Source organism: Heteronotia binoei, chromosome 5, assembly GCF_032191835.1.
Source record: "Heteronotia binoei isolate CCM8104 ecotype False Entrance Well chromosome 5, APGP_CSIRO_Hbin_v1, whole genome shotgun sequence".
NCBI lineage: Eukaryota > Metazoa > Chordata > Lepidosauria > Squamata > Gekkonidae > Heteronotia > Heteronotia binoei.
The window spans coordinates 13,959,567-13,985,841 of NC_083227.1; the positions used below are offsets into that span (position 1 = coordinate 13,959,567).

Consider the following 26,275-nt stretch of genomic DNA (forward strand, 5'->3'; position numbering starts at 1 on the left):
TGAAATTGCTGAGCAGACAGGTTAAAACCGATAAAAGGAAGTACTTCTTCACCCAAAGGGTGATTAACATGTGGAATTCACTGCCACAGGAGGTGGTGGCGGCCACAAGCATGGCCACCTTCAAGAGGGGGTTAGATAAAAATATGGAGCAGAGGTCCATCAGTGGCTATTAGCCACAGTGTGTATGTGTGTGTGTGTGTATATATATATATATATATATATATATATATATATATATATATATATATATATATATATATATATATATATATTTGGCCGCTGTGTGACACAGAATGTTGGACTGGATGGGCCATTGGCCTGATCTAACATGGCTTCTCTTATGTTCTTATGTTCTTAATATCGGCCACAGGACTGTTGGCCCGCACTAGACTTTAATCCATCGCAAAAGGAGTGGTGGGATCGTTTTTTCTAAACTTTTGGAAGTCTTCTGGAGCAACGACGTATTTTAGGACATTAATGAACTGTTTATGATTTTTGAGTGACATTATGCATACGATCTTATCGATGCTGTAGTAATAAGTGGTTTTTTTTAATTAATCAGATTTTTATTAACAAGATTTTGAGTTTACAATAAAGAACTCTTTAATCTGTCACCTCAAATAATGCAGGCTTAGTGAGGATATAATAAACCATTTTTAAAAAAAAAACAAGAAAAAGAAAGAGTAATCCATAAAATAGAGAACCAAGGAGCAGTCATGCAATTATACTGAAGAGCATCCCGTGAAAATACATTCTGTTGACTGATTCTACTGTAGGAAAGTACAAGCAACTGTCCCAATACTCTATTAAGAAATCCAGTTCATCAAACTCAACTAATTAGCGCTCACAGTTTTTTGTATTCAAACCAGAGGAGAGAAAGTGAGCCCAGAACATACTAGAAATAGAGCATATCATGATTTAAAAAAACCCTTTTTTGGGGGGGAGAATATTATGTTTGGTGAGATATTCCACTATTTGGAACCAGGACACAGCACTATAAATGTAGATTTTACTTAAGTTAGTATTAGTAATAAGTGTTTTGTAAAATTTCTATAAAATTAATTCGACTGCCGCTTTTTGAATTTTGTTCATAGTGTTGGGAATCTGTGTTCATTGCTTTGCGTGATTTCCCACAGTTATTATTTTGTTTGCCATTCACCTTCACTGTGCTTCTCTGGTTTTTGTCTTTCATCTGGGGATTGGCCGCTCTAGTTAGGGGACTTCTCCCCCTGGCATTATTCCCCAGTGGGGTATGCCAGCACCTTTTAGGAGGCAGCCCCACTTCCTGGGGGGGGGGCATTGGGAGGGATCAGTCCCACCCCCTTTCCTTTTCCTTTTCACAAAATAAACTCTGCCTCCAAGGGTTAAAGAGAGAGAGAGACGCAGTTCTAGAGAGACGCCAGGGGGCTGAAAAGGGGAAGGCATTTCCTCCACCTCTCCGTTTGCAAGAAAGCCCTTGTGAATCCCGGGGGTTTCTGCTTGAACTGGGGGGAAATCCGGTGAGGTGCAAGAGGCTTGTTGGCGGGGGGCGAGAGAGGGGTCGGGGGCTGCAATGCAAGACCCAGAGCGCAGAGAAAGGAGGCGGGCTGGAGCAGGGGGAGGGGAATATGAGCACTCCCCCCAGATCTGAAAGGGGGATTTGGAGGAGGGGGCAGAGATCTTCCTCCTCCTTGCCAAAGCTGTGCCTCTTTGTCTTGGGGGAATGGAAAGAGGGTCAGCCCTTCTTCAGACTGGAGAGAGGCTCTGGGTTCGAGGCTTTTGGGGATTCATTCCTCCTCCCCCTCCCCCACGGCATATCTGCTATCGTGGTCAAAGCTGCTGTGGGGTGATGAGTTTTGCAAAGGAGGCAGGATGGCTGCCCTTTCAAATTCACCCCCCCCCCCGTCTCCACCCCCCCTTCCCCCCAATCCAAGCTGTTTTCCCTTCTAAGGGATATGGGGTGCGGCAGGGCTGGAATTCAAGAGCCGCGTGGCGCAGGGTGGTAAAGCTGCCGTACTGCCGTCCTAAGCTCTGCTCACGACCTGGGTTCGATCCCCGGCGGAAGCTGGGCTTTCAGGTAGCCGGCTCGAGGTCGACTCAGCCTTCCGAGGTTGGTCAAAGGAGAACCCAGCTTGCTGGGGGGGGAAAGCGTAGAAGACTGGGGAAGGCAGTGGCAAACCACCCCGTAAAACAGTCTTCCGTGGAAATGTTGTGAAAGCAACGTCATCCAAGAGTCGAAAACAACTGGTGCTTGCACAGGGGGACTTCCTTTACCGTTAGGCCTTGAATTCAGTAGACGCTCACAGGAGCACAGCTCTTGAACCTTTCTGAGGGTTCCCCTCCTCCTCCCCCCCCACCTACGTTGTCCATTGAATAGGAGGTGCAGTTGCATAACAATCCCTAGATTAGAAGAGAGGGCAGCCAGCCAGTCCCTAGGGACTCTGCCACACCCCGAGCAGCCCTCATTAACCCCTGGAGAAGCCCACGCCATCCTTTCTCCACTTCTTATGTGATTTAGGCTGGCAGGGGCTTGCTGGCCTTTTGAATGGGGGGGGGGGGAGAACCCCCAGTCTCAGGAGTACCCCCGGTGAGCGAGGCCTGCTTGGGCTGACTGGATCTTTAGCCAGCCCAAGCAGGCCTCGCTGGCCCGGGGCTCTCCTTTCTTGCATCGGGTTGCTTTTGGCTGGTGGGGCGGCAGCACATGCTATGAGTGATGCTAATGAGCTCCACCTCCTATTTTTCTACAAAACTACCCCTGGGGTGTGGTGTGGATGCCTGTTATTTTTTTCCCCTGTGATAAGTTAGGATATTGGTATAAGCAGACCCTTTTTTGAGCAGAAACTGCACAGAAACGCCGTTCCAGCTGGATTGGCGTCAGGGGGTGTGGCCTAATATGCAAATGAGTTTGTTGGCTTTTTCTACCAAAAAACCCTGCGTGAAACAGTGATGGCACCAGGGGGTGTGGCCTGATCTGCAAATGAGTTCTTGCTGGGCTTTCTTCTACCAAAAAACCCCCCTGGGTATAAGCACACATCTACTAGGCTATACCAATATATTAATATAGTATTCATTTTAAAAAATATATCGGAACAGCCTACATGGTAACTCTTGGGGGACACTGTCCCCTTGGGGCAGAGACCTAAGCTGATGGAGCGGACTGGATTATTTTGCGCTCTTTTCTCCTAGTTTCCCCCCCACCTCACCCTACGCATGGATTCAAGGCAGCTTCCCATGAAACTGCAGATGGAGGAATAGTTTCGGGAGGCTTCTCTGTGCTAAAATCTACCATACCAACTACAAAAGCCAGTTTGGTGTAGTGGGTAAGTGCGCAGACTCTTATCTGGGAGAACCGGGTTTGATTCCCTCACTCCTCCATTTCCACCTACTGGAATGGCCCTGGGTCAGCCATAGCTCTGGCAGAGCTATCGTTGAAAGGGCAGCTGCTGTAAGAGCTCTCTCAGCCCCAGCTGCCTTACAGGGTGTCTGTCGTGGGGGAGGAAGATAAAGGAGATTGTGAGCTGCTCTGAGACCCTGAGATTCGGAGTGGAGGGTGGGATATAAATCCAACATCATCATCATCTTCAAAAAGAGTCATGGCCAGCCCAGACAGAGAGTTCAAAATCTTTCTACCTGAAGGGCTAGCTTTCTGTGTGCAGGGAGAATTTAATTCCGAGCTGGCGTCTCTCACCTGCCCCTCAAATCGAGCACTCTATCCCAATCCGGGGTTTCCACTTCATTCCCATTACGTTCTTCTAAAGAGGGGGGCATTCAGAAGGGTTTCGGCTACCTTTGGCTATCTTATCTGGGAGAACCGGGTTTGATTACCCCCTCCTCCTCTTGCAGCTGCTGGAATGGCTTTACGTCAGCCATAGCTCTGGCAGAGGTTGTCCTTGAAAGGGCAGCTGCTGTGAGAGCCCTCTCCAGCCCCACCCACCTCACACGGTGTCTGTTGTGGGGGAGGAAGGGAAAGGAGATTGTAAGCCGTTCTAAGACTCTGTCCTTCAAAGGGCAGCTGCTGTGAGAGCCCCCTCAGCCCCACCCACCTCACAGGGTGTCTGTTGTGGGGGAGAAAGGGAAAGGAGATTGTAGGCCGCTCTGAGGCTCTGTCCTTGAAAGGGCAGCTGCTGTGAGAGCCCTCTCAGCCCCACCCACCTCGCAGGGTGTCTGTTGTGGGGGAGGAAGGGAAAGGAGATTGTAGGCCGCTCTGAGCCTCTGTCCTTGAAAGGGCAGCTGCTGTGAGAGCCCTCTCAGCCCCACCCACCTCGCAGGGTGTCTGTTGTGGGGGAGGAAGGGAAAGGAGATTGTAGGCCGCTCTGAGCCTCTGTCCTTGAAAGGGCAGCTGCTGTGAGAGCCCTCTCAGCCCCACCCACCTCGCAGGGTGTCTGTTGTGGGGGAGGAAGATAAAGGAGATTGTAGGCCGCTCTCTGTCCTTGAAAGGGCAGCTGCTGTGAGAGCCCTCTCCAGCCCCACCCACCTCACAGGGTGTCTGTTGTGGGGGAGGAAGGGAAAGGAGATTGTAGGCCGCTCTGAGCCTCTGTCCTTGAAAGGGCAGCTGCTGGGAGAGCCCTCTCAGCCCCACCCACCTCACAGGGTGTCTGTTGTGGGGGAGGAAGGGAAAGGAGATTGTAGGCCTCTCTGAGCCTCTGTCCTTGAAAGGGCAGCTGCTGTGAGAGCCCTCTCCAGCCCCACCCACCTCACAGGGTGTCTGTTGTGGGGGAGGAAGGGAAAGGAGATTGTAGGCCGCTCTGAGCCTCTGTCCTTGAAAGAGCAGCTGCTGTGAGAGCCCTCCAGCCCCACCCACCTCACAGGGTGTCTGTTGTGGGGGAGGAAGGGAAAGGAGATTGTAGGCCGCTCTGAGTCTCTGATTCAGAGAGAAAGGTGGGGTATGAATCTGCAGTCTTCTTCTTCAGAGGGGAGAAGCAAGGGGTGCGGCTTCGGACAGGAAATGGGTTGGCACTTGGCAGAGTATGGAAGGAAGCATTTCCAGGTGAGGAGGGAGATGGATGAATAAGGGAGGTGGGACTGTCCCTCCCCCCTAAATAAAATGGCCAGTTGAGGGGAGAGGAAAAGGAAAGGAAAAGTCCCCTGTGCAAGCATCAGTTGTGGGGTGACGTTGCTTTCACAACGTTTTCACGGTAGACTTTTTACGGGGTGGTTTGCCATTGCCTTCCCCAGTCTTCTATGCTTTCCCCTCAGCAAGCTGGGGACTCATTTTACCGACCTTGGAAGGATGGAAGGCTGAGTCAACATGGAGCCGGCTACCTGAAAACCCAGCTTCCGCCGGGGATCGAACTCAGGTCGTGAGCAGAGAGTTCGGACTGCAGTACTGCAGCTTTAACACTCTGTGCCACGGGGAGAGACATCAGGCCAAAGGCTCTTGAGCCCTGATGGATCAAATCCAGTGTCTCAAGCAGGTTTCCTGCCCTCTTTCTTTCTCTCCCTCCCAGGCAGGACCCTCTGGATGCCACCTCCGCCATCTCTGTGTGCTGAAGGGAACGGAGCCGCCATGCAGACCGCTCAGGTATGGGGGAGGGGAGGGGGATCATTGGAAATTCTTTCTTCTCTGTTGTAATGCTCAGAGGATCAGGTTCCTTCCTGGTGGTTTTAGTGCTCTCCACTGGGAAGACGGATGGTTTCTGGCAGGGCTTTTTTTAATGCTCAGAACGCCTAGAGTATCACAGTGAAAGACGAAACAAAGCAAAAAAATGTGAAATAAATAACGAAAGAAACTCTATACAAAAACTTAGTGCCTGTATTGCAAATAGATAGATTCAAGTGGGCAGCCGTGTTGGTCTGAAGTAGTTGAACAAAGCAGGAGTCCAGTTGCACCTTTAAGACCAACCGGGTTTTATTCAGAACGTAAGCTTTCGTGTGCTCTCTAAGCCAGGCGTGTCAAACATGCAGTTTGGGGGCCGAATCAGGCCCTCGGAGGGCTCCCATCAGGCCCCCAAGCAACTGGCTGTCATCTGCTTCCTTCCTCCTATATCTTGCTTCCTTCTGCATAACAGCTTGCTTTGCAAGGCTTGCTCAATTGCACAGCAGAGCTACTGAGGCAAGCCTCGCTTCCTTCTATTGGCTGAGGCTCCCTGCCCAGTCCCCTGGGGAAGGAAGGAAAGAGCCAGAGCTTCCTCTGGCCAGTTTCCTGGATCTCATGGGAGAAATACAAAGAAAACATCTTTAAGACCAATGAATGCTAATGTTTTATTTGTTTTTTTAATTGTGTTTGTCTGTGTCCTTTATAAAATTTATATCTCTGCTACCTAATCTTAAATAGGGACACATGTGGCCCTACCCGACATTGCCCGGCCCAACAAGGTCTCATTTATGTCAGAATCGGCCCTCATAACAAACAAATTCGAAACCTCTGCTCTGAGCACACTTCATCAGTCGAGGGGATCAGGTATTGCGGGCTGAAATACAAGCAGTTTGTTGATTAAGTATGCAATAGTAATATTCCAGACATCAAAAATTCATCATAACTCTCCTTCAGTCACAATTATTTATCCACTACAATTTTCATTAATTTATTTATTCACGTCCATTTCATAACATCAGTTCCCGACTTTTAAAACTCCAAGACGATTCGCCTGTTCCAACGGGCCGAATTAAAGGGCTAATGCTCCAAATGCAAACTCACAAGAAAAGTTTCTATATTCTCCACATTCCTTCTGGTCGTCCAAAGTTACGGCTTCCGGTATTCATAAAAGAACTTTTCGGATACTTATGACATGCCCACTTCAACTTCATATTTGAAAAGTTCTTTTATGAATACCGGGAGCCGTAACTTTGAACGACCAGAAGGAATGTGGAGAATATAGAAACTTTTCTTGTGCGTTTGCATTTGGAGCACCAGCACATTAATTCCGCCCGTTGGAACGGGTGAATCGCCTTGAGTTTCAAAAGTCGGGAACTTACGTTATGAAATGGACTTGAATAAATAAATTAATGAAAATTGTAGTGGATAAATAATTGTGATCGAAGGATAGTTATGATGAATTTTTGATGTTTGGAATATTAGAATTGTATTGCTTTAAATATTTGTAATATAGTCACTAAGTTTTTGTTTAGAGTTTCTTTCGTTATTTATTTCACAGTTTTTTTGCTTTGTTTCAGGGCTTTTTTGTCGCAGGAACTCCTTTGCATATTAGGCCACACCCTCCTGATGTAGCCAATCCTCCAAGAGTTTACAGGGCTCTTCTTACAGGGCCTACTATAAGCTCTTGGAGGATTGGCTACATCAGGTGGGTGTGGCCTAATATGCAAAGAAGCTCCTGCTACAAAAAAAGCCCTGGTTTCTGCAGAGAAGCAGCATAATTAGAACGCAGAGCGGTAATGCTGCAGTACTGCAGTCGGAGCCCTCTGCTCACAACCTGAGTTCAATCCTAGCGGAAGCTGGTTCAGGTAGCCAGCTCAGGTTGACTCAGCCTTCCATCCTTCTGAGGTCGGTAAAATGAGTACCCAGCTTGATGGGGGGAAAGTGTAAAAGACTGGGGAAGGCAATGGCAAACCACCCTGTAAAAAGTCTGCCATGAAAACGTTGTAAAAGCAACGTCACCCCAGAGTCGAAAACGACTGGTGCTTGCACTGGGGACTACTTTTATCTTTTTGCTTTGATTTGAGCCAACTCAAAATGTCTCCAAATCAATACTGAATTTCCCATGTAAACATATGTGGTCCTTTATCATATGGACATCTCTGGCCTCTTCCCCAAAGGCTACTAGCCCATTGCAGCTGAGAATAGCCACTCTAGTCCCGGGATGTTCCTAAGGAGAGCTGGGGGTGGGCGATGTCCTCACGGGGCTCTTCTCACCACCTCTTGGTGCTGCTCTTCCACTATAAATTGACTCTCTCACTTTTTGGTCCCCCCCCCCGCCCCCCACCAATGGACCACCTTTCCAGTGATGTGCAGAAATGCTTCCTTCTCCTTCTTGCAGGCTGGGGTGTCCTTCGAGGAGGTGGCCGTGTATTTTACCCTAGGGGAGTGGACCCTTCTGTGCCCAGCCCAGAGAGCTCTGTACAAGGAAGTCATGCTGGAGAATTATGGGAACGTGGCCTCTCTGGGTGAGGATCTTTTTTTCTCCCAAAGGGTGATTAACACATAGAATTCACTGCCACAGGAGGTGGTGGCAGCTACAAGCATAGCCAGCTTCAAGAGGGGATTGGATAAGCATCTGGAGCAGAGGTCCATCAGTGGCTATTAGCCACAAGGTGTAGATTGGACTCTCTGTCTGGGGCAAGTGACGCTCTGTATTCTTGGCGCTTGGGAGGGGCAATTGTGGGAGGGCTTCTGGTGTCCTGGCCCCACTGATAGACCTCCTGATGGTGCCTGGGTTTTTTTGGCCACTGTGTGACAGAGTGTTGGACTGGATGGGCCAGTGGCCTGATCCAACATGGCTTCTCTTATGTTCTTGCAGTGAGGAGTGAGTATAAGGAAGCCCTTAAGGAGGAAGGGCGTGGCCAGGCTGCCGGCCCTGGTCCCAGTGGCTGATCTTTGTCACCCTCCATGATCCTTCCTTTGATGTGGGGAGGGTTTTGGGTTCTCCTTCCGGAGAGGGAGCCCCTGCCCGGCACTTCTGGGCCTGAGCCAAGTGAGAGGGCATCCAAAGAGGTTCCCTGAGAGGCCTTGTGTGGTGATTTTATTTTATTTATTATTTACCTTCGATTTATATCCCGCCTGTTCAAAATGGACTCGGGGCGGCTAACAGTCATAATAAAACCAACAATCTCCATTTCAGATATAAAACATAAAACAATTTAAAACCAAATATCGGTGCTCTACAGAATCTTAAGGCAGAGGCGGATCAGGTTATATCAGGTCTTCCGCTTATCTGTTGGTGGTCCTACTGGAATTGCTCAGCAGCATGGGGGTGGCAGCCTTCTCCCACTAGTTACGCTAGGCCTGCTTAAAAAGTTCGGTTTTACAAGCCCTGCGGAAGTGCCAGTGTCGTGCCGGCACTCCACTAGTCGTCTAGGGCCTCTGTTTCCCCGCACAAGATAGAAAAAGAGAGTATTGTTTACTCAGACTGGCAGCGGCTCTGCAGGGTCTCAAACTGAGGTTTTCCACACCTATTTGCCTGGACCTGTTTTAGTTGGAGATGCCGGGGATTGAACCTGGGACCTTCTGCTCTACCACTGAGCCACCGTCCCTCCACCTTGCTTTCAGGGCTTCTCTCCTGCTCCATAGGATCTCTGGTTGCCAAACCTGACCTCATATCCTGGCTGGAAGAAGAGGAAGAGCGATTTCTTCTGGCTTCCGATGAAGAGGAGGGATCGGCAGGTAGGGGCTTTGGATCTCTTGTCTTGAGGCTGTGCATTGTCTGCGCTTCCACCCTAAGGGCTGGTGAGTTTCTGCTGCCTTGTTTATTCTCACTGGGCACTCTATTATTCCCTGTGCAGACCGATCCCCATAGGGTATAATAGAGAATTGATCTGTGGGTATCTGGGCCTCTAGGAGAGCTGTTTTTAGATGTAGAGGCACCAGATTTTCAGCATAGAATCCAGGCCCTCTCCCCAAACTACCTTCAAAGTTTCAAAAGGATTGGACCCCGGGGGTCCAATTCTATGAGCCCCCAAAGAAGGTGTCCCTATCCTTCATTATTTCCAGTGGAGGGAAGGCATTAAAAAGATGTGCAGTCCCCTTAAAAGTGGGGCCAGAACTGCCTTTGGAGTTCGATGATGCTTGTCACAACTTTGCTCCTGGCTCCACCCCCAAAGTCTGGCTCCACCCCCGGAGTCCCCAGATAGTTCTTGAATTAGACTTGGCAACCCTAATTGTGGATGCTGAAATGATGCCTGTAGATCTTCAACCTAGGAAAAGAGACAGTTTCCTTCTGACGCTTCTGCCAAGTCTAGCCCAGTATTGCCCACTCTGGAAAGCTGAGGTTTTCTGGCCAGGGTGTTTGCTGGGCCTTGAGGCCGACTCTCTGTGTCTGCAATGCAAAGCATGTTCTTTATGGTAGAGATATGCTGATTCATGGTAGAGATATGCTGATCCATATCTTTATGGTAGAGATATGCTGAGATATGTAGAGATATGCTGATTCAGAGCAACCCCAGACAGCTCTTATGTGACCCTGTTTTATTTCACCACACCCCTGGGCACGGAGCAACATTGCATATGATTGTGAAAGGTCTCGGGCACACATAGGGTTGCCAAGTCTGATTCAAGAAATATCTGGGGACTTTGGGGGTGGAGCCAGGAGACTTTGGGAGTGGAGCCAGGAGCAAGGGCATGACAAGCACAATTGAACACCAACGGGAGTTCTGGCCATCACATTAAAAGGGGGCCACACTCTTTTAAAATGCCTTCCCTCCATTGGAATAATGCATCTTCTTTTGGGGCTCATAGAATTGGAACTCCCGGTCCAATCTTTTTGAAACTTGGGGATATTTTGAGGAGAGTTACTAGATGCTATGCTGTGATTTTTATGCCTCTCTTCTAGGGAGAGTTCGGGCATGCTTTGGTCTAGAGCAGGGGTGGCCAAACTGTGGCTCGGGAGCAACATGTGGCTCTTTTATGCGTATTGTGTGGCTCTCGAAACCCCCACCCCCCTGTCGGCTTGGAGCAGGCATCTGTCTCTTTAAATCACTTCTCCAAGCAAGCCAGCTGGTGACTTGGAGAATGCATTTAAAGTTAAAGTTGCTTTCTTTCCACCTTTCCCTCCCTGTTCCCTCTCCCCATCCATTTCCTTCCTTCCTTCCTTCCTTCCTTCCTTCCTTCCTTCCTTGCTTCCTCCCTCCCTCCCTCCCTCCCTCCCTCCCAGTCTTGCGGCTCTCAAACGTCTGACATTTATTCTATGTGGCTCTTGTGTTAAGCAAATTTGGCCACCCCTGGTCTCAAGTCTCTTGACCCTACTTATTTGTATTTTTGGCGCTCCATGGTATGTCTAAAACTGTCCTCCCAATATATAATATAAAAAATGGATACTCAGTATAGATTAGAAAAAACAACGAAAACTGAGTAGCTCAAAGCAGTTGTATTCTTACCGATATAATACCACTCACAAACCAATTAGTCAATATCATGAAAAAGTCCAGTTAGAAATAAAGTCCTCAGTATCCGTCGTTCCTTGACGTGAATCTCGGGAGGGCAGCCATCAACGTAGCAACGTAGCAGCAAGATAGTCCACAATACCGGTTTCAGCCGCACCTTTTTCAGTTGTAGACTTTTACACCAACCAATGCGTTACGGCTTGCTAATATCAACAATGATTTGTAAGCGAGGACTCCCGTACAAAACTTAATCAGGTACCGCCTTCTGACATTCCTATCGCTGGTAGTGTCCCTCCAGGGGGAAGGACGGGAGGATAATGGAGAAGGGCCAGAGCATTGATTTGACATTGGTTCAGCCATCTTATATCAAAATACTCGGGGTTGTCCACCCATTCCGTTGACCCATTGTCAACCCAACAATCTGTTGCCAGTTTGGTGTAGTGGTTAAGTGTGCGGACTCTTATCTGGGAGAACCGGGTTTGATTCCCCACTCCTCCACTTGCACCTGCTGGAATGGCCTTGGGTCAGCCATAGCTCTGGCAGAGGTTGTCCTTGAAAGGGCAGCTGCTGTGAGAGCCCTCTCAGCCTCACTCACCTCACAGGGTGACTGTTGTGGGGGAGGAAGGGAAAGGAGATTGTAGGCCACTCTGAGCCTCTGTCCTTGAAAGGGCAGCTGCTGTGAGAGCCCTCTCAGCCTCACTCACCTCACAGGGTGACTGTTGTGGGGGAGGAAGGGAAAGGAGATTGTAGGCCACTCTGAGCCTCTGTCCTTGAAAGGGCAGCTGCTGTGAGAGCCTTCTCCAGCCCCACCCACCTCACAGGGTGTCTGTTGTGGGGGAGGAAGGGAAAGGAGATTGTAGGCTGCTCTGGGCCTCTGCCCTTGAAAGGGCAGCTGCTGTGAGAGCCCTCTCCAGCCCCACCCACCTCACAAGGTGTCTGTTGTGGGGGAGGAAGGGAAAGGAGATTGTAGGCCACTCTGAGCCTCTGTCCTTGAAAGGGCAGCTGCTGCGAGAGCCCTCTCCAGCCCCACCCACCTCACAGGGTGTCTGTTGTGGGGGAGGAAGGGAAAGGAGACTGTAGGCTGCTCTGAGCCTCTGTCCTTGAAAGGGCAGCTGCTGTGAGAGCCCTCTCCAGCCCCTCCCACCTCACAGGGTGTCTGTTGTGGGGGAGGAAGGTAAAGGAGATTGTGAACCGCTCTGAGACTCTTCAGAGTGGAGGGCGGGATATAAATCCAATGTCATCTTCTTCTTCTTTATCGATCCCCGGCCCTGGTAGAGAGCCTTCTCTATTGCCACCCCCTACTGGTGGAACCAACTGCTGGAAGAGATTAGAGCCTTGTGGGATCTCTCCCAGTTCTGCAAGGATTGTAAGACAGCACTATTCCGGCTAGCTTTTGACTAAAGGATACCATCAGACATTAGCAACATTAGCACCAAATTGTTTTCACTGTTATTTATTGAATGTTAAATGCTGTATGTTTTTAACTGTATCATGAATCTTTTACTGTGATTTTATTCCTTGTGAGCCGCCCTAAGCCTGCTTTGGGGGGGAGGGCGGGATATAAATCTAATTACTACTACTACTACTACTACTACTAATAATAATAATAATGCAGCTTAAACCCAGAAAACCTTGATTATAGGTGCTACTGCACTGAAAATTAGATATTTGTGGAAAGTGTCATATTATCACATCAGAGATCGCTTTCTTTCAACAGGAGACGTGTGGCGGTCAGCAAGTGAAGCCGAAGAATACCCACTGATGGAAAAAAAGGCTGCATATTTAGATGTGAAAGAAGAGTTTGAATATTCGGATACACCAAGGAAGGAGGAGGGAAAACACTCACCCAAAGGGAAGAATAATTCTGTTCTTTTACAGAAAGATGACTTTCCATGGGAAAAAATATGTCAAGGAGACAACAGGAAGGAGTGCGCTGAAAGCAATGAAATTTCCACTGAAATATCAGTTATTGATATTCAACAAAGAATGTGTAACAGGAAGAAAATACATAAATGCCTGGAGAGTGGGGAAAGCTTCAGTCAGAGTTTACACCTTCATACTCATCAAAATATTCACACAGGGGAGAAACCATACAAATGCCTGGAGTGTGGGAAAAGCTTCAGCCAGAGTTCCAGTCTTACTTCCCATCAAAGAATTCACACAGGGGAGAAACCATTTACATGCCTGGAGTGTGGGAAAAGCTTCAGCCAGACTTCCAGTCTTACTTTGCATCAAAGAATTCACACAGGGGAGAAACCATATGAATGCCTGGAGTGTGGGAAAAGCTTCAGTCGGAGTTCATACCTTAATGGCCATCAAAGAACTCATAGAGGGGAGAAACCATATAAATGCCTGGTGTGTGAGAAAAGCTTCAGCCAGAGTTCCAGTCTTACTTCCCATCAAAGAATTCACAAAGGGGAGAAACCATATAAATGCCAGGAGTGTGGGAAAAGCTTCAGTCGGAGTTCACACCTTCATGCTCATCAAAATATTCACACAGGTGCGAAACCATATAAATGCTTGGAATGTGGGAAAAGCTTCTCTCAGAGTTCACACCTTCATTCTCATCAAAATATTCATACAGGTGAAAAACCATATAAATGCCTGGAGTGTGGGAAAAGTTTCAGTCATAGTTCACACCTTCATGTTCATCAAAACATTCACACGGGGGAGAAACCATACAAATGCCTGGAGTGTGGGGAAAGCTTCTGTCAGAGTTCTGGTCTTACTTTCCATCAAAGAATTCACACAGGTGAGAAACCATATAAATGCCTGGAATGTGGGAAAAGCTTCAGCCAAAGTTCCAGTCTTATTTCCCATCAAAGAACTCACACAGGGGAGAAACCATACAAATGCCTGGAGTGTGGCAAAAGCTTCAGCCAAACTTCCAGTCTTACTATTCATCAACGAATTCACACAGAGGAGAAACCATATAAATGTCTAGAGTGTGGGAAAAGCTTCAAACGGAGTGACATTCTTACTTTGCATCAAAGAATTCACACAGGGGAGAAGCCATATAAATGCCTAGAGTGTGGGAAAAGCTTCAGTTACAGAGGAAGCCTTACTTCCCATCAAAGAATTCACAAAGGGGAGAAACCATATAAATGCCTAGAGTGTGGGAAAAGTTTCAGTCAGCATTCCAGTCTTTCTTGCCATCAAAGAATTCACACAGGGGAGAAACCATATAAATGCCTGGTGTGTGGAAGAAGCTTCAGTGAGAGTGGAAAACTTACTTCCCATCGAAGAACTCACACAGGGGAGAAACTGTATAAATGCCTGGAGTGTGGAAAAAGCTTTAGTCAGAGTAACACTCTTACTTCCCATCGAAGAATTCATACAGGGGAAAAACCATATAAATGCCTGGAGTGTGGGAAAAGCTTCAGTCGGAGTGACAGTTGTATTTCCCATCAAAGAATTCACACAGGGGAAAAACCATACAAATGCCTGCAGTGTGGGAAAAGGTTTCGTCGGAGTGGACACCTTACTTCCCATGAAAGAATGCACACAGGGTAGAGGAGATATTTTGCATATTCATGATTTTAATTATATTTATGAATGTTTATGCATTATGTATTTTCACTAGGAAGAAAAATACAATGGGCTCTAGAAAGAGGCTCTGGGTGAATGTCCCTCACCCTTGCTGTCTTCCCATCCACCCAAGTGAAGGCATTCACTCCCACCCCACCCCTGCAAGCTTTTGGGTAGCTGATCTCTGACATCGGGGGAGCAGTTATAATTCTGAGTCATCTCCAGCCTACACCTGAAGATTGGCAACTGTGGTTTCCCAGAAGGAAATGGCATTGTACCTGTATGAGGTCCTACACTTCCTCAAAACTCACCCTCTGCAGTCCCCACCCCTTAAATCTCCAGGAATTTCCTAACCTTGAGTTGGCAACATAATCTCCTTCCATTTATCTGCCCCTCTGACTTCAGTTTTCTATTGCCTTCCTCCATCCTCTACATAGGAAAAGGACAGTCATTCTCCACAGTGGGGGGCAGACAAAGAAGCTTACATCATTCTCTTCTCCCCTCTCTTTGATCTGCACAACAACCCTGTGAGGCAGGTTAGGCTGGAAGTCTGTGACTCGTCTGAAATCACCCAGTCAGCTTCCACCTGGATTTGGCGGACCCCTCTCAAACTCTAACTCCTATGCCTTCCTCAAACTCCACCACAGAATCTCCCAAGAATTCCCCACTAACATGGAACTGGCATCCCTAGTCAGGAGTGGCCCCAATATGTTCTGCCTCAGAAGCTTTTAGTGATGCCTTTCAGACCAAAAAATAAAGGACACACAACAAAACCTCTCTCTCTCTCTGTATCTGGTCTGTTGCCACAGGATGCCACTCTCCCCCCTTCTAGAGAAGGATAGGGAGAAGTCTTCAGCCAATCAAGGGAAGCCTTTCTGTGACTGTTTCCCTCCCTCAGCCAATCGAGGAACAGGTTTCTTTCTCTCCTCTGTGAATCAGTGCAACAGGCAGCTCAGCCGGTAGAAGAGTAGGGAGAGCCAATAACTGCCAGAACTAAGGTTGGTTGCCTTTTACTGATAGAATCAGCTTTGCTGGCTAGCAACAGCCACTTCAACAGGAGAGAGGAACAGACTCAACCAATGGCACGCAAGTACTCTTGACTGATAGTTTGATGGGCCAAAGGTTGATGCCCCACAGTCCCACCCAGTCCCAACCAATCAGGTTGCTTGGATTTGCCAAGGCAAAAGGGGAATTATATATAAAAGTTGAATTCCTGTTCCAGAAAAGTACCAAACATTCAGAACTGCCTCTCGACCTAGATAATTTTTTAGAATAACTGAAGAATTAGGAGACTTATCGCTCTGGAATTACAAATCACTGCTGTCTTTTGTCTTGTAACCTTGCTGTTATCAAGATGTTCCTCATCCAGCTAGTAGAGTGACTCGTTTGCGCAATCGCTTTAGGTTCCAATTGTCTTATTGGAGGACAGTCAGATGCTCAACTTCAAGTGTTATTTCTCTTCCTCTGTCACCGCTACCAAAAATGTCACATAAAGGTCTAATGAGGCTCCCTACTGGTGGCTTCCAATCAGAAAAGACCTTATTGCAGGGCTTTTTTGGTAACAGGAGCTCCTCTACATATTAAGCCACGCCCCCCTGATGTAGCCAGTCCTCCAAGAGCACACACTGCTCTTCTTACAGGGCCTGTTGTAAGCTCTTGGAGGATTGGCTACATCAGGGGCGTGTGACCTAATATGCAAAGGAGTTCCTGCTACGAAAAACAAAGCCCCTGATGAGCTTCCCATTGAACATAACCTTCTGCCTCTCGGCTTGAAAACTGACTTGCTTCACTCTTTAGAGAGCTGCAATTGTTCTGTATTTAGCTATGTGTGAGAAACGTTAGTACGCCTGATTTTTATTGTGTGCCTTTTTCTGTAGTTGTATGGTAAACTTTCACCTGCTCAGAGTGACCCAGCTTTTGTGCAGTAATGAGTGGTTAAGAGTAGCAGATTCTAATCTGGAGAACTGGGTTTGATTCCCCACTCCTCAACATGCAGTCTTGGGTCAGTCACAGTTCTTTCTCTCAGAGCTGTTCTCTAAAGAGAGAAGAAAGAGACTGGATTTATACTCCACCCTTCACTCTGAGTCTCCGAGTGGCTTACAATCCCCTTCCCTTCCTCTCCCCTCAGCAGACACCCTGTGAGGAAATTGGGGCTGAGAGAGCCGTTTCAAGAACTACCCTTGAGAAAGCAGCTCTTTCACAAACTATTACTGATCCAAGGTCACTCAGCATGTGGAGAAGTGGGGAATCCAACACCTCCCAGATTATCCACACTCCTAACCTCAACGCCAAACTGTCAGAGCTCTCTCAGCCCCACCTACCTCACAGGGTGTCTGTTGTGAGGAGAGGGAGGGAGGGAGATTGTAAGATGCTGTGAGACTCCCTCAGAGTGGCTTACAATCTCCTTCCCTTCTTCTCCCCACAACAGAAGTGTAGTGTGGGGTATAAATCCAACACCTCTTCTTTTTTCCCAAATACAAAAGGCATGCTTTATTTAAAATAAAATTGTGATCCCCAGGGCTTTTTTTTCTGGCTGGCTTAGAGTCAGGGTGTGTGGCCTGATATGCAAATGAGCTCCTGCTGGGCTCTTTTCTCAAAATAAATAAATAAATCCCTGATCGTCTCTCAGAAGTTCTCTGGTTGTTATACAGACACACGATCTGAAATCTGGTCTTAAATATCTCATTGTACTAGACGGGATCTGAAAGTCAACCCCCCTGGTCTTTAGGCAGGCAAAGCCGACTCTAGTACCTCTGTTGAGAAAGTGCAGAAGGATTGTTTTCTCTCTTTCCCAAGAATTCAAAGTGTTCCGTAAACGGTAGAGTGAATTCTGAGAGCGAGATTTTGATTGTCCTTCAAGCTGCTAGTGTCAAGTGCTTCACAGTCTCCATCAATAATCATATCTCTGATTTAATGCAGAAAAAGTGCAGAAAAGGGCAACTAGAATGATTAAAGGTTTGGAACACTTTCCCGATGAAGAAAGGTTAAAACGCTTGGGGCTCTTTAGCTTGGAGAAACGTCGACTGCGGGGTGACATGATAGAGGTTTACAAGATAATGCATGGGATGGAGAAAGTAGAGAAAGAAGCACTTTTCTCCCTTTCTCACAATACAAGAACTCGTGGGCATTCAATGAAATTGCTGAGCAGTCTGGTTAGAACGGATAAAAGGAAGTCCTTTTGACATGTGGAATTCACTGCCACAGGAGGTGGTGGCGGCTACAAGCATAGCCAGCTTCAAGAGGGGGTTAGATAAAAATATGGAGCAGAGGTCCATCAGTGGCTATTAGCAGTTAGATAAAATTATGGAGCAGAGGTCCACCAGTGTGTGTGTATGTGTGTGTGTAAATTTTGGCCACTGTGTGACACAGAGTGTTGGACTGGATGGGCCACTGGCCTGATCCAACATGGCTTCTCTTATGTTCTTATGTGACACAGTGTTGGGACTGGATGGGCCATTGGCCTGATCCAACAGGGCTTCTCTTATGTTCTTATGTGACACAGAGTGTTGGGACTGGATGGGCCATTGGCCTGATCCAACATGGCTTCTCTTATGTTCTTATGTGACACAGAGTGTTGGGACTGGATGGGCCATTGGCCTGATCCAACATGGCTTCTCTTATGTTCTTATGTGACACAGAGTGTTGGACTGGATGGGCCATTGGCCTGATCCAACATGGCTTCTCTTATGTTCTTATGTGACACACAGTGTTGGACTGGATGGGCCATTAGCCTAATCCAACATGGCTTCTCTTACGTTCTTATGTGACACAGAGTGTTGGACTGGATGGGCCATTGGCCTGATCCAACATGGCTTCTCTTACGTTCTTATGTGACACAGAGTGTTGGACTGGATGGGCCACTGGCCTGATCCAACATGGCTTCTCTTATGTGGCGACTCCAGAAAGGGAGGCAAGGCACACATGGTCGGCAGGGTCACCAGCCAGTCTTACTGGCAGGAGAAATCCATGCCTGGCTCCCAAAATATGCCTTTTGGTAAAGCCAACTTCAGCAGAAGGCCTTACCAGTTCCCCATGGTCCTCCCCCCCCCCCGCCCCCCGGGCCTTTCAGCCCATCACTTACCACGGATAGAGCTGTCTGATCCCTGGCCATTTACTGCAGCAAGGAAAAGAGAAATGGAATCAGGATCTTTAACTGGGGGAGCCATATAGGAGGGGGAGGCAGAGTCCTGTGAGCAAAAATTCCACTTCATGAGCTAGTGGCGTTGAAGCTGTGAGCCATTGCGTGCGTTAGTTTGCCCTGAGGCCATTTTACCCGAGCGAAGACAAAAAGGCGTGAGCCGGAGACCAAAAAACCCCCCTGTGAGCTAGTGCACACTAACTTAGCTTAGAGGGAACGCTGGTGAAGAAGAGGAATTTGGATTTATATCCCGCCCTATACTCTGAATCTCAGAGTCTCAGAGCGGCCACAATCTCCTCTACCTTCCCCCCCACCCCACAACAGACACCCTGTGAGGTAGGTGGGGCTGGAGGGGGCTCTCACAGCAGCTGCCCTTTCAAGGACAGGGGCTCAGAGTGGCCTACAATCTCCTTTCCCTTCCTCCCCCACAACAGACACCCTGTGAGGTGGGTGGGGCTGAGAGGACTCTCACAGCAGCTGCCCTTTCAAGGACAACCTCTGCCAGAGCTATGGCTGACCCATGGCCATTCCAGCAGGTGCAAGTGGAGGGGTGGGGAATCAAACCCGGCTCTCCCAGATAAGAGTCCGCACACTTAACAACTACACCAAACTGGCTCTCAGTGGAGCGGAAAGAATGTCCAAGCCCCGTCCCTGAACTCCCTCCCACCAATGTGCTCAGCTCTGCCTTATGGACTAGAAACCTGTGTCCCTTGAAAAATACAGCTCTCAGCAGACCAAATTCTATGGATAGGCTGTGTCTAGTACAAAATCCTACTATTGTCCTGCAAATATTTGTTAGTTGCTTAAGAGCAACGGTCCATCTAGTTCAGCATCCTGTCTTCTCACCTAGCAGCCGACCAGTTCCTCCAGTAGGCCAAGAACAGGACGCAGAGGCCACGGTTTTTCCACGATGTTGCCTCCTGGCTCTGCGATTCGGAGGCTCCGTGCCTCTAAATGTGGAGGTTCCTCTCAGCCATTATGGCTACTAGCCACTGATTGACCTATCTATCCTCCATTAATCTACCTATCGCAGGGGTGGCCAACGGTAGTTCTCCAGATGTTTTTTGCCTACAACTCCCATCAGCCCCAGCCAGCATGGCCAATGGCTGGGGCTGATGGGAGTTGTAGCCAAAGAAAAGTCTGGAGAGCTACCGTTGGCCCACCCCTGTTCTATCTCATACCCTTTTCAAGTTGGCTATTCCGGGGGCTTTCACGACATCCTCTGTCCACAGATTCCACATTCCATGTAAAATAGTATTTCCTTGTGTCCATCTGAAGAAGAGGAGTTGGTTTTACAGCTCACTGTTCAGGTTCCTGAAGGAGTCTTGGAGTGGCTTACAATTGCCTTCCCTTCCTCTCTGTGAGCATATGAACATACGATGCTGCCTTCTATTGAATCAGACCCTCTTTGGTCCATCCAAGTCAGTATAGTCTACTCAGACTGGCAGCAGCTCTCCAGGGTCTCAAGCTGAGTTTTTTCATGCCTGGACCCTCTTAAATTGGAGATGCCGGGGATTGAACCTGAGACCTTCTGCTTACCAAGCAGATGCTCTATCACTGAGCCACTGTCTCTCCCCAAATTGCTTCTTACTTATTACATATGAACATATGAAGCTGCCTTATATTGAATCAGACCCTCGGTCCGTCAAAGTCTGTATTGTCTAAGACTGGCACTGGCTCTCCAGCATTTCAAGCTGAGTTTTTTCACACCTACTTGCCTGGACCCTTTTTAGAGATTCTGGGGATTGAACTTGGGACCTTCTGCTTACCAAGCAGATGCTCAACCACTGAGCCACCGTCCCTCCCCTAAAGTCAGTATCGTCTACTCAGACTGGCAGCGGCTCTCCAGGGTCTCAAGCTGAGGTTTTTCACGCCTACTTGTCAGGACCCTTTTTTGTTGGAGATGCCGGGGATTGAACCTGCGACCTTCTGCTTACCAAGCAGATGCTCAACCACTGAGCCACCGTCCCTCCCCATATAGGTGGGGCTGAGAGAGCTCTGAGAGAACTGTGACTGACCTAACATCACCCAGCTGGCTTCATGTGGAGAAGTGCAGAATCAAACCTAGTTCTCCAGATTTCTTAACCACCACACCACAGCTGGCTTTCCTGTCTGCAAGCTACTGCCCATCAGTTTTACTGGATACCCTAATACAGGGGTGGCCAATAGTAGCTCCCCAGATGTTTTTTGCCTACAACTCCCATCAGTCCCAGCCATTGGCCATGCTGGCTGGAGCTGATGGGAGTTGTAGGCAAAAAACATCTGGAGAGCTCCCGCTGGCCACCCCAGCCCTAATAATTTGGGAGGGGGAGAAGAATTTGTTTTCTTTGCCTCCATTTTGTCCTCAAAACAACCCAATGATTAGGCTGAGAAAAGGTGACCGCCCCAAGGTCACACAGCAAGCTCCCATGGCAGGAGTGGTGATTGGAACCCAGGTCTCCCAAGCGGTAGTGCAACACACTTATCTACTACACTGCACTGGCTGGGTGAAGGAAAGCTGGAAGCAGAAGAAGACGACGACATTGGATTTGCATCCCGCCCTCTGTTCTGAATCTCATGGTGCATTCACATGACACTAAATAATGCATTTTACATATGGATTTTTGCTATTCTTACACAGTAAAAATCCGGATGCAAAAACGTATTATTTAGTGTAGCGTGAATGTACCATTAGAATCTCAGAGCAGCTTACAACCTCCTTTCCCTTCCTCCCCCCACAACAGACACCCTGTGAGGTGGGTGGGGCTGAGAGGGCTCTCACAGCAGCTGCCCTTTCAAGGACAGAGGCTCAGAGCGGCTCACAATCTCCTTTCCCTTCCTCCCCCACAACAGACACCCTGTGAGGTGGGTGGGGCTGAGAGGGCTCTCACAGCAGCTGCCCTTTCAAGGACAGAGGCTCAGAGTGACCTACAATCTCCTTTCCCTTCCTCCCCACAACAGACACCCTGTGAGGTGGGTGGGGCAGAGAGGGCTCTCACAGCAGCTGCCCTTTCAAGGACAACCTCTGCCAGAGCTATGGCTGACCCAAGGCCATGCTAGTAGGTGCAAGTGGAGGAGTGGGGGAATCAAACCCTTGGTCCATCAAAGTCAGTATTGTCTTCTCAGACTGGCAGCGGCTCTCCAGGGTCTCAAGCTGAGGTTTTTCACACCTATTTGCCTGGACCCTTTTTTGGAGATGCCAGGGATTGAACCTGGGACCTTCTACTTCCCAAGCAGATGCTCTACCACTGAGCCACCGTCCCTCCCGAAAGGAAAGGAAAGGAAAGGAAAGGAAAGGAAAAGGAAAGGAAAGGAAAGGAAAGGAAAGGAAAGGAAAGGAAAGGAAAGGAAAGGAAAGGAAAGGTCCCCTGTGTGAGCACCAGTCGTTTCCGACTCTGGGGTGATGTTGCCTCTCACAACGTTTTCAATGCAGACTTTTTAAGGGGTGGTTTGCCATTGCCTTCCCCAGTCATCTACGCTTCCCCCCCAGCAAGCTGGGGGACTCATTTGACCGACCTCGGAAGGATGGAAGGCTGAGTCAACCTCGAGCTGGTGACCTGAAAATCCAGCTTCCACCAGGGATTGAACTCAGGTCGTGAGCAGAGCTTAGGACTGCAGTACTGAAGCTTTACTACTCTGCGCCACAGGGCTCTTAGCTTTGTAGAAGTGGGTGCTAATAGATGGGACTCAGCTGTTGAATGAGAGGAGGGCTCTGGGATTTCTCTTGAAAGGAATCCTACATACCTCCACACTAGCGTTGCCAAGTCCAATTCAATAAATATCTGGGGGACTTTGGGGGTGGAGCCAGGATATTTTGGGGGTGGAGCCAGGAGATAGGTTGGGGCAAGCATCATTGAACTCCAAAGGGAGTTCTGGCCACATTTAAAGGGACCACACACCTTTTAAATGCCTTTCCTCCATTGGAATAATGAAGGATAGGGGTACCTTCTTTTGTGGCTCATAAAATTGGACCCCCTAGTCCAATCTTTTTGAAACTTGGGCAATGTTTTGAGGAGAGGCGCTAGATGCTTGGCTGCAAATTTGGTGTCTCTACCTCAAAAAACAGCCCCCCAGAGCCCCAGATACCCACGAATCAATTCACCATTATACCCTGTGGGAATTGTTCTCCATAAGGAATAATGGAGTGCCCAGCAGACATTTCCCTCCCCCCCCCGACTGCTTTCTGATGACCCTGAAGCGAGGGGAGGGCCTCCAAACCAGGGGATCCCCTGCCCCCACCTGGGGATTGGCAACCCCACTACAGAGAGAGGAAGAGCCATAGAAATAAGCCTTGCTGGCTTGAGGGAAGGTGTGTGTCTGTGAGAGAGCCAGTTGGGTGTAGTGGTGGAAGTGCCTGGACTCTTATCTGGGAGAACCAGGTTTGATTCCCCGCTCCTCCGCTTGCACCTGCTGGAATGGCCTCGGGTCAGCCATAGCTGTTGGTTGGGAAATCTAAGGAAGAAGCAAGAAAATACTGGTTGAAATTCTATGCCTGGCTAAATACTCAAGACTCTTGAGATTCTCTGGTGTGAATTTATATCGTCCCTTTTCCTGTACTCTGTATTGTAAGATTGCTTTTACTGGAAATGTCAAATTCAATAGTTATTTTAACAAAAAGATTTATAATACTAAATATTAAAATGTTGATGATGCACTGTTTAGAGACAACAATATGTGACAATTTATGTATTTTAAGGAAGTATTGCAGATGTAGACTTGTATTATTTGAAGAAGAAGAAGATATTGGATTTATATCCGCCCTCCACTCGAAGAGTCTCAGAGCGGCTCACAATCTCCTTTACCTTCTTCCTCCACAACAGACACCCTGTGAGGTGGGTGGGGCTGAGAGGGCTCTCCCAGCAGCTGCCCTTTCAAGGACAACCTCTGCCAGAGCTGTGGCTGACCCAAGGCCATTCCAGCAGGTGCAAGTGGAGGAGTGGGGAATCAAACCCGGTTTCTCCCAGATAAGAGTCCGCACACTTAACCACGACACCAAACTGGCTCTCCACCACCTCCCATCCCTTCCCTCCCATCTATTCTTTTCTCCCTCCCTCCTTCCCATGTCTTGCGCCTCTCAAACATCTGATGTTCATGTTTTGTGGCTCTCAAACATCTGATGGTGATTCTATGTGGCTCTTACATTAAGCAAGTTTGGCCACCCCTGCACTTTACATTGGTCTCCCCTCAAAAAGAATTTGGGAACTCTGCCAAAACTATGGCTGACCCAAGGCCATGCCCAGCAGGTAAAGGCGGAGGAGTGGGGAATCAACCCGGTCCTCCCAGATAAGAGTCCGCACACTTAACCAATACACCAAACTGTCTCTCAACCTCTGCCAGAGCTATGGCTGACCCAAGGCCATTCCAGCTGGTGCAAGCGGAGGAGTGGGGAATCAAACCCGGTTCTCCCAGATAAGAGTCCGCACACTTAAACCACTACACCAAACTGGCTCTCAACCTCTGCCAGAGCTATGGCTGACCCAAGGCCATTCCAGCTGGTGCAAGTGGAGGAGAGGGGAATCAAACCCGGTTCTCCCAGATAAGAGTCTGCACACTTCACCACGACACCAAACTGGCTCTCCAAAGTACTCTCTTGAAAGTACTCTCTATGCAGATCAAGATTGATTTGTAATCCTTATTTCTTTTTTTCCTTCTTATTCCCCATTCCCAACTTTTTGAAACCAATACAACTTTTAAACTAAAACTGGGAACAGCAACACCCCCCCTCCGGCGTCCAAGAAAGATTTGTGAGAAGTCACTTGATTTCCTAGAAAAGGCAGTGGCAGGAGGGTTGTCCGGGTTTCGCCCAGTTTCACTTTCCTCCAAGCACCCTTTGGCAGACGTGCAGCAGAAGAAAAGCACTCCAGTCGTGTCTCCAGCTAAATCAGCCTTGCTCCGTGTTCTTCGGTGAGTTACTGAGCGGGGCGGGGGGGGGGGCACAAAGAGCTTCTCCTTTTTGCAGACTTGAGGGCTACAGGACCAGATCAACATGTTTTTTAAGGGGGGGGGGATTAAAAAGTGGCGCCCCTTATGGGCCATTCTATCTTATGGTCCCATAGAATACAATGGACTCCATACCCAATTTGGCACCCCTTCTCCATCAGCGCCCAGGGCAAGAGCCCCCCTCTGCCCTTCTCCTAGATCCGGCCCTGGAGAGCTAATGGGTGGGACCTGTCTGTGGAACGGGAGGGAGGGCTCTAAGACCTACACAGACACCCCTGGCCAAAGACACGAGCCCTGCAGGCTTGAGGAAAGGGATGTGTGTGTGTGTGTGGGGGGGGGGTGTTAAGGAGAGAAGAAATTGCCCTCCCCCTGTAATTACTGCTAAAAGTCGGACAGGGTAACTCATCGCAAGCGTAGACCTGTTCTTCAAAAGAACTAGTTTGGTTCTTTTGGAGAGCTAGTTTGGTGTAGTGGTTAAGTGTGTGGACTCTTATCTGGGAGAACCGGGTTTGATTCCCCACTCCTTCACTTGCACCTGCTGGAATGGCCTTGGGTCAGCCATAGCTCTGGCAGAGCTGTCCTTGAAAGGGCAGCTGCTGTGAAAGCCCTCTCCAGCCCCACCCACCTCACAGGGTGTCTGTTGTGGGGGAGGAAGGTAAAGCAGATTGTGAGCCGCTCTGAGACTCTTCGGAGTGGAGGGCAGGATATAAATCCAATAAATCCAAATCCAAATCCAAAACAGCTGTATGCACAGTTGTGAGGGAACAGCTGAAGAAGAAGATATTGGATTTATCTTCCGCCCTACACCCTAAATCTCAGAGTCTCAGAGCGGTTGCAGTCTCCTTTTAGCTTCCCAAGCACACAACAGACGCCCTGTGAGGTGCGTGGGGCTGGCTGGGAGGCCTCTTACAGCAGCTGCCCTTTCAAGGACAACTCCTACCAGAGCTATGGCTGAGATGGGGGGTTTGCCAAAAGTGGAGGAAGGGGTGATGTAAGGGGGGGGGGGCTTGGAGAGAAAGCCTGGCACTTTTAATCTCTCCCCTCCCCTCCTTGCACACACACACTCCTCCCTGGATCCACAGTGAGGGAGCAGCAGCGCCCTCTGGCGTCCAAAGGAAAATCCTTCAGAGAGGTTGCCTCATTTCCCAGAAAGGGTGGCGGTTGGCAGAAGCGTTGCCAGATTTCAGAAAAAACACTGAACATACTTGGAATGTTTAAAAAGCGAACGATCCTGCACAGATACTCATGCTTTTACTTCTGGGACTTACTTCTCAGTAGTACTGGGTTTTCTCCCTGTGACTAGCCCAAGGTCACCAGCTGAGCTTCCACAACAGAGTGAGGATTGGAACTCGGGTCCCTAAGATCCCTACCCTTTAATTGCCCTGCTGATACTGATCCATAGCATTGTTGTGAACCACCCTGAGCTTCGTTTGCGGGGAGGGCAGAATAAAAATCCAAATAAATAGCCACCATGTACTAGCTCTCGGTTTAACGGCTTTTGGAAATTGTGCTCTGGAAAGCGGGCCTCCCCAAAGTACGATTGCCTTGTTCCTCAGAAAGGTCAGGATAGTTGGAGGGGGGGGTATGAATCTGAGGGTAGATTGGCCCTTAAGCTTCTGTTTTGTCAAACTGTAGACGTTTCACTGGTCTCCTCTGAGCTGTCCACGGATATGTTTTAAGCATCTCGGGAGGAACAGCCCGCAGATGGAACTTTCCAGA

General features: G+C 48.7%; 2 protein-coding genes across 3 annotated transcripts in view; both read left to right on the forward strand.

Moving 5' to 3' along the window:
• Positions 1-14,533, forward strand: part of LOC132571135 (zinc finger protein 721-like) — a 32,216-nt gene extending 17,683 nt beyond the window's left edge. Inside the window, exon 5 of the mRNA XM_060237816.1 lies at positions 12,969-14,533. Within this exon, the coding sequence (XP_060093799.1) occupies positions 12,969-14,484 (1,516 nt within the window). The 3' untranslated portion in view covers positions 14,485-14,533. The remainder of the gene's footprint in view (positions 1-12,968) is intronic.
• LOC132571081 (zinc finger protein 91-like) overlaps positions 7,917-26,275 on the forward strand; it is a 336,113-nt gene continuing 317,754 nt past the window's right edge. For both annotated transcript variants that reach the window (XM_060237746.1, XM_060237745.1), the window contains exon 1: positions 7,917-8,040. In XM_060237746.1, the coding sequence (XP_060093729.1) occupies positions 8,007-8,040 (34 nt within the window). In that variant the 5' untranslated portion in view covers positions 7,917-8,006. The remainder of the gene's footprint in view (positions 8,041-26,275) is intronic.